Genomic DNA, 13,380 nt, shown 5'->3' with positions numbered 1-13,380 from the left:
AAAGAAGCGAGGAACATAGTAATGAAATGATACATGTCTGTATTCTCTGACCAGATATGTCGTCATAAAATTAGCTACAGAATTTCAAATAGTAAACTAAATGATGTACAGCATTAAAACCAATTGAAATTAGTTTAAATGGATGATTTGGGTTAACTGACTCCCTAACTTGTTAAACACTACCGCAAACAGCTATTTGATCCACAATAACATACTACAATTATCTATCCATCAGGCACTTAGTCCAATTTGTGACTTTAAAAGAAAATCTATTTGGTCTGTAATCCAATTAGTACTGAATTTCTATGGGATAACATATTGACAACAATAAATAAAATATGACCAACATGGGTAACAATGTACTTGCAATAACTAAATTGAGACAAAGCAACATTGCCCAGCTTTAATATGTTAATAGCTTAATTGCAGATTAGGACAAATCACTAAAATAAAAATATGCTCAGTACTATTTTTCAAACATTTTAATTTTCTGCCTTTTGTGTTTTCTTTACCACCAGATACAGATGAAGACCTTTCTGAAAGTGAGGACATTGATTCATAGAACAGAGCCATGTTTTAAATCTGGCCCAAAAATATCCAAGCTAGCAGCAATTACCATGAAGGGTTTTAATTTATTCAAACACCGGGGTGTTTCAATTACAATCTCCCTTACATTCAGAGAAGTCTCGTTCTACCTGTGCACTCAGAATTTTGCAGTCGGTGTGTTTCTGCAGTAATGTAAATAAAAATCCTCTTGAGAGGTGGGCAGGATTTGTCTGTCTACCTGTTTTTTTTGTGCTTGCACTGCGGTTGGATCACTGAAAGAACTTGTTTCCTGGAAACCACAGTAGCATAGAATTCATGCAGTAATATGTAGCACAGAACACTTTTTCCAGCAGCTCTCAGCCCAATAATCAGCCTGTAATATATTCATATCTGTGTAATGCTATGTGCACATGTTCAATTCACATTGATACACTTTTGCAGGTTTGTTGCAGAGTACTTTTCTTCCATGTTTTGCATCAGGTAACCAGTTCCAGTTCATATTTTTATATTTGAGGATTTTGTAATTTTGGTTTCTGTGGGGCTTACATTTGGAAAATGCTCAAGATGAAAGTACTGATAACTGGCCAACAGAATGCAATATTTTGTCTTTGAAACTTTGAAAACACTTTAATGCTGCTGATGGTATAAGTTAATAATTTGTACTTGTGTTCATGTTAATAGGATTCACTTAAAGATACTGATAAACGGTTTTTGAATGCTCAAAATCTAATCAAATACCAAGTGTAAAAATGTTTACTAAGTGCCACCGTTGTCAAGACGTATCTAAACTTTATTTTGGGTAGTGGATTAAAATTCAAATGAAGTCACGTGTATTTGGTGTAATGTACAGTTTTATGTAGGGCAATGAAAGGGATAATGACTCTTCATACTTTTGATTCAAATGGTAGTATTGTTTTTTTGAAAATGTTTATGCTTCTCAAAGTTTGTATTTTAATCCTTGAAATTCTTTGTGACCTGTAGATTTGAAAGGCACATCATTGATAAACCCATTGTAATGCAAACCATTTGTATAATTCAAAATAGATTATATAGTCCCATTGTCCAAAGGATAGTTTTCTCTGGAATATTTTGTCTGTGGTTTTCGATGGAACATTTTGAGGTGAATTTATTTTACAGATATGCACACTCCCTGAACATCTATTTTCACTGTTTAACAAATCACAGTTGTCCTGCAGTATTTCATCTAATTATCAAATCTGTACTCAATGTTATAATTCTAGACTTGACAGCATTGGTTCCTATGATCTTCACCCAGTATTGTATTCATTTCAGTATAAGAAAACTCTACTATTGTGTGAATAGCAATATAAAATAAAAACGTACCTCCACTTTGAGTAGATTTACTGAAGATTTTATTGTCTGGTTTGTTTGAGAATGAAAAGGTTATTATTCACCAATTGCACGCCATGCGGTTCAGCGTAAATTGTTATAAAAGTGTGAAGTAGCAAACTTTTGAATGCATGTTTATAATGAGATAAAACAAAATTGATGTATAAGATTTTCACACTTGGTCAACATTAATGAATAACTTAGTTAATAAAGTAGTAGGATACTAAATTAAGAAATGCATCGAACTTTCCGAACTTGAGTATAAATTTTCTAGCCAAAATTATGTGCAACTCTGTCCAGGAAAACTTTTTAAAGTTAATAATTTAATTACAATTTGTTCAATTTTACAAAAGAACCCAAATTTGTACTCCTATATTAAGCAATATAATGGTGATTACAAAGCAAGATTATTTATGACTTGGTAGTTTTACTTAATTGTGCACTTGCAACAAAAGTCTGTACTGTGTATTTCCCTAAGTACAACTTTTACAAAATTAGTTGAATGTATTGAAGTAATGCTACATTGATTACTCCTAGATCAGCATGCAATAAATTTTCTTAACTAGATAGTTTAACATGAAACTCAGTTTGACTCTAACATGGGTCAGTTATGTAATAAAAGTTGCACAATCTAAGCCAAATGTGGCTAACAAAGGAAGTTCAGGATTACCTAAGCTTAAAAGAAAAGGCCGATAAAGATTTTCAGAAATAGCAGCAATTCTGACTGTTGGGAGCTTTATATTGATTTAATAAAGGAGGACTAAGAAAATGATAAGGAAGATGAGAATAAAATTTGTTTGCAATCTAACAACAGACATAAAAATGGACTAAAAGCTTCGATAGATATGTACAAAGGAAACATTTGGCTAAAATGAGTTTGGGTCCATTACAGCCAGATTAGGAAAATTGATAAAGGGAATGGAGAAATGGCAGACTAGTTGACTATGTGGTGTCTATTTCACTAAGGAAGATGCCAGGAGTAGAGATCCAAGTCTGGAGAGAATGAAATATTAAAGGAAATTAGCATTAATAAGAAGGTAGTACTGGAGAAATTAAAGGGACTCATCAGGATCTGATGGCTGTCATCCAGAATATTGACGAAGGTGGTTATACAGATCGTTGATGCACTGGTAATTATCTTCCAAAACTCATCTTATACTGGAATGATTTTTGAAGATTGGAAGATAGCAAATGTCACTCCACTATTAAAGAAGGGAGCGAGAGAGAAAACAGAGCGACTGAATTTGTTACCCTTAACATCAGTAGTAGGGAAATAATAGAATTATTATAAAGGATGGGTTAAATAGACAAGTAAATAACAACTAGGCATAGTCGGCATGGATTTGATTGGGAAATTGTGTTTGGTGAACTTTGATTTTTGAAGCTGTTACTAAGAAATTGATAAAGGAGATACATTGGATACAGTATATTTAGATTTTCAGAACACTTTTGATAAAGAGCCCCACAGTAGGCTGGGGAGAAGCCCGAAAGAAAACAGAATAGGAGGTAAAGTACTGGTATGGATTAAAACTTGTTTTCTGTCTGAAAGCCAGTGTGTAGGAATAAATAAGTCATTTGCTCATTGGCAGGCATGCATTACAATTGGGATATGGCAAGTGTCAGTGTTTGAGACTCCAGCTGTTCATATATTTATTGTTTTGGATTTGGAACCCAAAGGTAATATTTCCAAATTTGCAAAGCTAACTAGGAATGTGTGTTGCAAGGAAGATGTAAAGTGGCTTGTGGAGATTTCGACAGGCTGAATAAATCCTCAGAGCTGACTGGTAGCTATCTGCAAGCATCGGTGTCTTCAGAAACCAAACAAGATATTATCCCATGTGCCTGTGATTTTGCAGATTGTGGTGTTTGCTTCGGTGAACCGGCCAATTCCATTTCATTTTTGTTTTTGATTTATCCCATAACAGTGTCTTTGTATTTTAGAATGTGGGGTCTAGAATAATAAAAGACTGGATTTAAATCATTGACATTAATTAGGTTACCATGTGATTTAACTTTGCTAAAGCCATTATTAATAAACTAGTAAGTCTTTTGCCAAAGATATAAACCTGGTGTCCAGAATTAATTATTCATATAAAGTTTGGTTCTTCAAAAAGTCAATTTAGGAACCATTTGTGTCAATTTTGATGGTCATTGAGTATTTTATTATACTGTGTGTATATAGGGATAGGTGGCTAATTTGATTTGGTGGTCTGTCAATGTGTTGTAACAAAGTTTATCCATTTTGGTTAGAGAAGCAGGTGGGCAGAGTATTTCATAAATGCTAAGACTTTGGAAAATGTAGATGTACAAAGGGACCTACATGACCTTATTATAGCAAGAGGATCTGAGTAAAGAGTACTGAATTATTGCTTCAATTGTATATGACCTTGGTTAGTCTGCATTGGTCTGAGTATTGTATTATCTGAAGAACAATATTATTGCCATAGAAGGAATACTACAAAGGTTCTCCAGTATTCTTCCTGGGTTTGTGGGACTGTCCTTTGTAAAAGAAAAATTGGGTAAACCGAGCCAGTATTCTCCAGAATTTCAAAGAATTAAAGGTGATCTCATCAAAACTTTCAAAATTCTTTAAGGGAAAGACTAGGTTGGTGCAGGTAAAATGTTACCCCAATCGAGGGGATACAATTTAATAACCAGAAGGCTGTCTTTTAAAATTGATGAGAAATTTAAACCTTTAGCATTCCCTACCACAGGGGGCTGTTGAGGCTCAATGTTTTGAGTATGTTTAAGGTTACAGAGATTTTTGATCACTGGTGGCGTACATGTTTACGGGGATGGGGTGAATAAAAGTCATTAAAGTGATTCATCAAAGGAACTCAGAATTTTCATTGCCAGTAATGTGATTTTGCATACAATATGGTGGATGGAGAAAAGGATTCAATGAGCACCGAACAGGACCAACTTTTCCATATTCAAAAGAAAATGTCTCGATTATAACAGGAACATTTTGAGGCTGGATTTTAAGACTTGTGTTTTCTATCTCTGCGCAACAGAATAAGATTTCTTCAAATTATTTTTTTGTTTTGCCATTTGCTTTAATCTGAAATTTGTTTTAATTTAATAGATCTTTGTTAACAACATGAAAACCTGCAGCCTAATTATATGATATCACTGTACTGGGCTTAGGACTAATTATTACCTGGCCATATTTAGCCTGATGGTGTCAGGAGTTTGTAGGATTGAATTACCTGTCCAACAAATCATTGTATTGCATCTAGAATGTGGGTGAAGATGGAATGCTTGTGCTTTTGTGTGTTTCTCCTTTTTCAGTACACACTTCTGGCTAGTAGCAATGCCAAAAAAAAACAAGTCAAAGTGTAAAACTCTCCCTGTTGAAATGCATGTTCTCCTTGTAACTTGATGGAACTGGATTCTTCATAGCTGACAAAAATCTGGAGTGGATCTCAAAGGTCCACAATGTTTAAATTATTTTGTTTTTTGTGAACACCTGCAACTAGTTTAGTGCCAAATGTGGTGCTTTTTATTCATTTTGACTCAACAGGGGAGGTTAAAGTGGAGATTGGTGGGGGAGAAAGAGAGAGGACCATGAAGTTTTAAATTTTTATGTACCCTGGAGACAATGCTGCAGTATCACTGGAGATTATTGACACTTGGTGACAGCAGTTAGAAGTAACAAGATCGGTGCACAGATTTAATGCTGAAGGTTATTTGTTTTGGTGGTAAGGACCCATGTGCCTCACTGCTCAGCCACAGTAACTGGCAGCACCTTATTGGCAATGCCGGGCTGGTTCAGTGACCAATTATCACAGTCTGCTCAGAAGGTGAATGGACCTAGTAAACAGATTGGGGGGGAAAGAAACAAAATTCAAGTTGTCAAATTTTCAATTGCTTTTAAGTCCCAGCCTGCCTTTGTGCTGAGGACTGACAGATGATTTGCAGCTGATTGAACATGTATGTCAGATAGTTGTGATCAATCAAAAACTTCATAGCTTGAACACATTTCACTTCCCTACAAGAATCCAGGCTCACCAACAATTGGTTGCTGAAACAAACAACATTACATCAGAAGGGTAATGATCAGAGGAAATATGTGAACAAGGAATAGGCCTCTTAGAAACTCATTATTCCCGAATGGTAGTACCACTCCAGCAAGAAATAGGTCAGAACATATTCTCTCTCATTGCCTGTCAACTCCTACAGTTACCTTATGAATATGTTGTCTTCACTACAGGGATAAAAGAACATCTCTATGAGGAGATTGACAATTCTTCTGGAATACCAAGCCATAACCTATTGGGGGTTTTCAGTGCAAGATTGAAACTGGCCATCGGACAACGTGTTCCTGCCTCTTGTGTTTTGACCTGCAAATGATCATTGTGAAAAGGAAGAGACTTCCACAAACTGTGTATTACACTTCTTTCCAGGACATACCATACCACAGCGTGGAGACATCTAAGATCATAACATTTGCACCAGCTGGATCTGAGCATCAGCAGTGTACTTAACAGAAGCAGCTACACAGTGCTGACTGTGATACAAATTGCTACCTGGTGTGCAGTAGGATTAGAATACAACCCTTGAAGCTTTTTTTCAAAGCAGAAATGCTGTCGTCATGTCAGTGCTGGCCAAGATAAACAAGAACGGTTCTTCAGTCTAATGATTTTCAATTCCGGTACTCTCCCACAGAGTATTTCGAAATATCATCTACAAAATACTGCACTTGCAGCCTATGGGAAATGTGTGGGGAAAAATACTGACTGCTAACCTCATGATCAAATCTGTTATTGAAGACAAGTGATCTGCTCTTATTAATTACAAGAGGAATCAAAGTGACTCTGCAAACCACAAGTTTAACAGACCAGTGATTACTGTTTACAACTCTGCTAGAATATCCAAGTGGTCTTTGACAATGAATGCTAAGGGCACAAAGGAATAAAAGGGCAGTAAGTCCATCAACAAAGGAAACTGTTACTTTGAAAACAAAGGCAGGGGAGACCATCACCAACTGCAATAAACAGGTGGAAAGGTGTGTGAAACCCTACCTTAAGTAATATCCTCAGGAGAGCACTGCCATTGAGAAAGCTCTAGACGTTGTGGTGGGCTCCACCCACAGTGCGTTTAAGATTTTGGGATTCACTTTAACTGGCTGGGTACAAGTCTCGCCTTCTGTTGACTAAAACTGACGGTCCTCCCTGTGCCACTAAAAATCTCTCACTGCTAATAATGTATGTTAACCTGTGCAAGCTATTACCTCCTGCATATGATCAGAGACTCTAATTGACGTCTTAGCTTGGTTAATTATTGTATTCCCAATTCCTAATTGGTTTTGTTAAAGATAACAATCTTATTGACACATTTCCTACTATTTCCTGCTTTATTCTCTAAAGTGTAAGTCACATCCCTTTGTAGGACACCTTGTCACTCCAAATGTCATAATTTCACAACAAGATAGTGTCACACCAGGAGAGCAATTTATGTCGTATCACCAGGTGACAATAAGTATTCACAAAAAACTATCAATATTCTTTGATTAAATGAACCATGTGTGATTCCAGAGTACTGTATGTCTAAAGCAAATTAACTAGAGTTGTTTTCAAAAATAATTCTAGCTTCTTCTGATCTCAACAATCAAGATCATATCTTATTGCTAAACTGAATATATTAAACTAAAGTTAAAGTACTATTGCAACATATAACAAAAATATGTAAAGCTCTAAATAACCAATAAAACTAATACAGATAGACCTATATTTTAAATTACAAAACTGAACTATTGTAAAACATAACTTGTGTCTTTGGGTAATAGAATTTATCTCAAAGCATTTACACATAGGCTAAAGGTGAATATCTAACACATGTAAAACGGAGGTGATGACCTTGTGCTATTATTACTAAACTGTTAATCCTGAGACCTGGGAAATGTTCTGGGGTCCTGGATTCAAATCCCATCATGGTAGATGGTGGAATTTGAATTCGATAAAAATCTGAAACTAAGAGTCTAATTGTGATCATAAAACTCTTAGGGGGAATAAAACTCAATCTGGTACACAAATGTCCTTTAGGGAAAGAAACAACCCTCCTTACCTATCCTGGCCTACATGTGACTCCAGACCCATAGCAATTTGATTGACTCAACTGCTTTCTGGGTAATTAGGGATGGTCAATAAATGCTGGGCTAGCGAGTGACACCCATGAATAAAAAATAAATTGGGCTAACTTTGACAAGGTTTTGTGATTAAAGCTAATTACAATTGTTTTCTAATAAACATGTTCAGTGATGTCGTTACACCTCTGGAGCAGGTGGGACTTGAATCTTGGCCTCCTGGTCAGAAATAAGGACACTACCACAGTGTCACAAGAGCCCTTCTTTACAATTAAAGACTGAATTTGAGACAATGGATATCAATTATACTGTCATGATTAGTTAAAAGAGCAATTCCAAGTTTACTTTTGAAATTATGTTTATCCTAAGTAGAAGAAAAGTTAATAAAAGTAGTGCTTTCAGTCACTTCACTTTTTTTTAGATGCCAGTTCACAACACTGGTTGACTGGGCAAGGTCTCTTCGTTCTATTCTGTTGACTGAAGTTCTTTTTTCTTCCTTGTATATCGAACCACCAAAAACCAACACTTATTGATCCCTTGTCTCATAGACCTCTTGAACTCTAATTGGCTTTTTAATGTGCAAGCAGTTTAATGAACAGTAAGTGCTCAATTTCTGATTGATTTCTTTAAAAGTAATAGTTGTATTAGTGATATCATGTTCTATTGTCTCCTGAGTGATTCTTTGACTTGCTAATCACTTTTTGTAAGAGCATTTGAATTACTTTGATGACAGCTTGTTCCTCTTGGCTCACTAGCTCCATAAATCTCCACAGAAATGGCATCAATGAGGCCATTTATGTTAGTGTCATGACTTAACTGTAAAGAGTACACAAATAATCATGCCTCACTGTTTCACAAGTTGTCACAATATGTGGATATCTATAAAACATGACATGAGATCAGCAAAATAACCCTTTTGCATAACTAACTGCTACTCAGGACAAAAGCAATTTGCAACAAAAATTCAATTAACAAGAACAGCAAAAATAAAGATTTCTAACTGCTAGCTGTAAATATACCCCTTAAATCCCCAAAATGCGCACTCATTCATGATTAAGATGCATAAAAGCCAAATGCTTTATTACATATGCTATGGATGAAATGTATTGAGAGTTTTTTAAAAATAACTAATCAACAAATGAGATCATGAATGGAAAATTAATTTCCTTCTAGTACTTTACATTGGTGTCATTATCTAGCAATTAACTAACATCCCAAATGATAAACCTAAAATGGTCAAAGCAACTAGAAGAGTATAATACTGCAGAACTATTTCTAAAGTATTTGTGTTATCAAGGTTCTTGAATATTGTTGGAGCTGCACTCATTCAGACAAATAGGGCAGCTTTCATCACATTCCTGACTCTGCCTTGTAGATGGTGGACAGGCTTTAGGGGAGTCCAGAAAGAAGTTATTCACTGCAAGCTTCCATCATAGTACTTACATAGCTAGTCCAGTTCACTTTCTGGCCAATGGTAACACGGGTTCTGCAGTGAGTCTTGTAGCCTTGTAATTGTTTTGACCTTTTCTACACCAATAACTAAGCAAGTTTAAAACATAACTGTGTCTTCAAGTAAAAGCATTTTACCTCAAAACATTATTGTGTTTTAGCCTGTTTACATTAGCTCAAACCATTAAACAGCACTAAAACGATAAACCAATTACTTTACTTTTGACGTCAGCAAAATAGCTGTCTTATTTGCAGGTGATGGTGTTCCTGTGTATGTGTGACTGTTGCCCTCCTAGGTTGTCGGTTTGGAAAGTACTAGGCGAAAGTGAGGACTGCAGTTGCTGGCAAGTCAGAGTAGAAAAGGGTGGCACTAGAATTGTACAGCAGGTCAGGCAGCAACTGAGGTGCAGGAGAATCAACATTTTGCACATAGTTGGGGGAGGGGAGATATGGAAATTGGTGAAGTCAATGTTGATGCCATGTGGTTGAAGGGTCCTAAGGTGGAAGGTGAAGTGATCTTCCTCTCGGCATTGGGTGGCTTGGATTTGACAGTGGAAAAGGCCCAGGATTTGCATATCCTTGGAGGAGTTGAAGTGGTCGGCCACAGGGCGGAGGGGTTGTTGGGTGCATGTGTCCCAAAGATGTTCCCTGAAGCACTCCACGAGTTGGCATCCTGTCTCTCCAATGTAGAGGAACCCGCATAGAGAGCAACGGACACGGTCGATGAAGTGTTTGGATGTGCAGGGAAATCTCTGCCAGATGTGTAAAGATCCTTTGGTGCCTTGGATGGAGTTGTGGGCACAGATTTTACACCTTTTGCAGCTGCGAGGAAAGGTGCTGGGAGTGGAGGGTGAGTTGGTGGCAGGCATGAACCTGAGGAGGGAGTCACTGAGAGAATGGTCTCTGCGGAATGTAGTTAAGGGTGGGGAGGGAAATATATCTCTGGTGGTGGAGTCTGATTGTAGGTGGTGGAAATGGCAGAGGATAATGTGCTGTATCTGGAGATTAGTGAGTGGAAGGTGGGGATCGGGGTGTTCTATCCTTGTTGCGATTGGAGGGGTGGAGTTCAAGGGTGGAGGGGTGGGAAATGGAGGAGATGCACGGGAGGGCATTGTTGTTCACGTGGGAGGGGAAATTGCGGTCCTTGAAATAGGAGGCCATCTGGGATATCCTGGAGTGAAATTGCTCCTCCTTAGAGCAGATACGGCGGAGCTGGAGGAATTAGGAGTAAGGGGTGGCATTTTTACAGGGGCTTGGTGGGAGAAAGTGTAGTCCAGGTCGCTATGGGATTGTCTAAGGAGTCTTAGCGAATTGCTGCAGTGCAACGTGTAGATGGTACACACTGCAGTTAGATGGTGTGGTGGAGGGAGTGGATGTTTATGGATTGGTGCCAATTAAGTCGACTGCTTTGTCCTGAATGGTGTTGAGTTCCTTGAGTGTTGTTGGAGCTGCATGCATCTAGGCAAGTGAGGAATATTCACTCACACTCCTGACTTGTGCCTTGGCGATTGTCGATAGGCTTTGGGAAGGTGGGATATATGCAGACCTACACAATGATCAGAGCTGGGGGATTGAATTCTTAATGGGCCTGTTGGTATGGGCGTGGGGGGGGGGGGGGGGGTATATTTTAAATTAACTCAGCTTTGGGGTGGGAACCAGTAGATAATATCAGAGAGTAGTACTGTGGTCCACAGAATCCAGGGGAAGGTAGATAACACTACAATAGAGAATAGTCATTTGAAAGCTGAGGTCAAAGCAAGGGAGAAAATAATGAAAGATAAATCAGGATTACTGTGCATTTATCTGAATGCAAAGCGAGGATAATGAGATTGAGTTACAGGTTCATTACCATGGAAATGTGACTATTTGAGAGACTTGTCTCGAGAAAGGCTGGACTGGATTTAAATAATTTTGGACACTTATGAAGGCTCTACCATTATGAAAATCTTTTCACAATTCATGTCTAATTGATTGTGATAATTGGTTCATTTTTTTAAAAAAGGTCACTGAAAGGACATAATGGGATCCTTTTCTTTTGAAAGACACTAACTTAAAGTCCATGAGTTCAGCTAATTGTTTGAACCTAGTGGAATTCATAATCTGAGTTTATGATTGTCGATAGTTGTGGCTATTTGATTTTATTTTAAGTTCAGTTGGGGGTGTAGCTTGTGAAGAGATTAAATCCTCAGCTCAGCCTTTGTGCGCTTTTTGAAAAGACCAACTTAAAGATCCCATGTGAGAGCTGAGAAACTGAAACAGCTATTCTCCTTCCTTTTGGAAGACATCCTTTTGACATCTCCTGCAAGTACTGCTTCTGTGAAAATCCCTAGTGACGTGCATCTATTTGTGCAAGGATACCAGACAAAACTCACCTGGAATATATCACGTCCTATCATTGTATTCTCTAAGAATTAACAAATATTTGGGTAGATATTTCTACAAAAAAATCTCCACAAAGAAATGTCTTTATTTTCCACAGTAGAAGGATATGGGCCAAGTGCAGGGAAATGGGGCTAGCGTGGGCAGACATTTTGGTCAGTATGGAACAGTTTGGGCCAAAGGGCCTATCTCTGTGTTGTAGGACTCTAAAACTCCATGACTCTATTAGCTAGATTGTGTGTGGGTTACTTAGGAAGATAAATATTCTTTCATAATTCAAGCTTTGCATCTTAGTGTATAAATTTTGTATTTATAATGAATCAATAATTTTTTGTTACTAAAGAAATCTGTTTGATAGATTTTTAAAATTCAGAACATAATATACATAGCCAAACAGACAACTGGGTTAAACATTAAAATATATGCTTTAGAGTATGCATTAATGTGACTAGAAAGAGACAGTAGATTCTTCCAACTTTGTTATAAAAAATACAAAGTGTTTAGGAAGGATGGTCAAGGACAAAAATGAGGAGGGGTGGCAATATTGATTAAGGAGCACATTGCCATACTTGAGAAAGAGGAAGTGTTTGAGTGAGGTGTTTTATACATTATTAGCCCCTTATTTGGAGCCTAGCAATTGAGTGTCTCTCAATTAATTTCCATCATCTTCCACCAGAGGGCAGTAAACTCCAGGACATGGAACTTGGAGTCCGCAATATCCAACGAGCAATATCCATTACCTTCTGAGAGAAGAAATGTGTTTTCATCTCTATCCCAACTGGGTGACCCCTTACACTGGGACACTAGTCCCAGACTCTCCCACAAGTGGAAACAACCTCTCTGTATCTATCCTGTGAATTCCCCTAAGAATTTTGTTTATTAAATTATATAATGTTCATTCTTCTAAACTCCAATGAGTACAGACTCAATGTACTCCATCTCTCCCCACAGCACAGTCCATTCATACCAAAGATGAACTCAGTGAACTTTATCTGCACTGACGCCAATGCCAGAATAACTTTCATTAGATAAGTGGCCCAAAATTGTATTTCTAGTCTAGTTAGAGGGACGGACAGGCGATTCTGTGGGCATAGGCGAGATTCTCGGATGGTTTGTTGCCTCCCGGGTGCCAGGGTCCGAGACGTCTCGGACTGTGTCTTCAGAATCCTTAAGGGGGAGGGTGTGCAGCCAGAAGTCGTGGTGCACGTTGGCACCAATGACATAGGTAGGAAGAAAGGTGGGGAGGTCATTCAAGAGCTCAGGGAGTTAGGCTGGAAGCTAAAAGCTAGGACAGACAGAGTCGTCATCTCTGGGTTGTTGCCGGTGCCACGTGACAGTGAGGCAAGGAATAGGGAGAGAGTGCAGTTGAACACGTGGCTGCAAGGATGGTGTAGGAGGGAGGGCTTCAGGTATTTGGACAATTGGACTGCATTCTGGGGAAGGTGGGACCTGTACAAGCAGGACGGGTTGCACCTGAACCAGAAGGGCACCAATATCCTGGGAGGTAGGTTTGCTAGCAATCTTCGGGGGGGTTTAAACTAATTTGGCAGGGGAATGGGATCCGGACTTGT

At 38.0% G+C, this 13,380-nt stretch overlaps 1 protein-coding gene across 2 annotated transcripts in view; it reads left to right on the top strand.

Annotated features, from left to right (window-relative positions):
- The window catches only part of ppp1r2 (protein phosphatase 1, regulatory (inhibitor) subunit 2), a 44,533-nt gene extending 42,623 nt beyond the window's left edge, over positions 1–1,910 (top strand). For both annotated transcript variants that reach the window (XM_043702286.1, XM_043702285.1), the window contains exon 6: positions 519–1,910. In XM_043702286.1, the coding sequence (XP_043558221.1) occupies positions 519–562 (44 nt within the window). In that variant the 3' untranslated portion in view covers positions 563–1,910. The remainder of the gene's footprint in view (positions 1–518) is intronic.
- Positions 1,911–13,380: the final 11,470 nt, after the last annotated feature.

The sequence above is a fragment of the Chiloscyllium plagiosum genome, chromosome 13 (genome assembly GCF_004010195.1).
Source record: "Chiloscyllium plagiosum isolate BGI_BamShark_2017 chromosome 13, ASM401019v2, whole genome shotgun sequence".
NCBI classification, from domain to species: domain Eukaryota; kingdom Metazoa; phylum Chordata; class Chondrichthyes; order Orectolobiformes; family Hemiscylliidae; genus Chiloscyllium; species Chiloscyllium plagiosum.
Note: the sequence above shows the minus strand (reverse complement) of the source record. Positions and strands in the feature narration are given on the sequence as shown.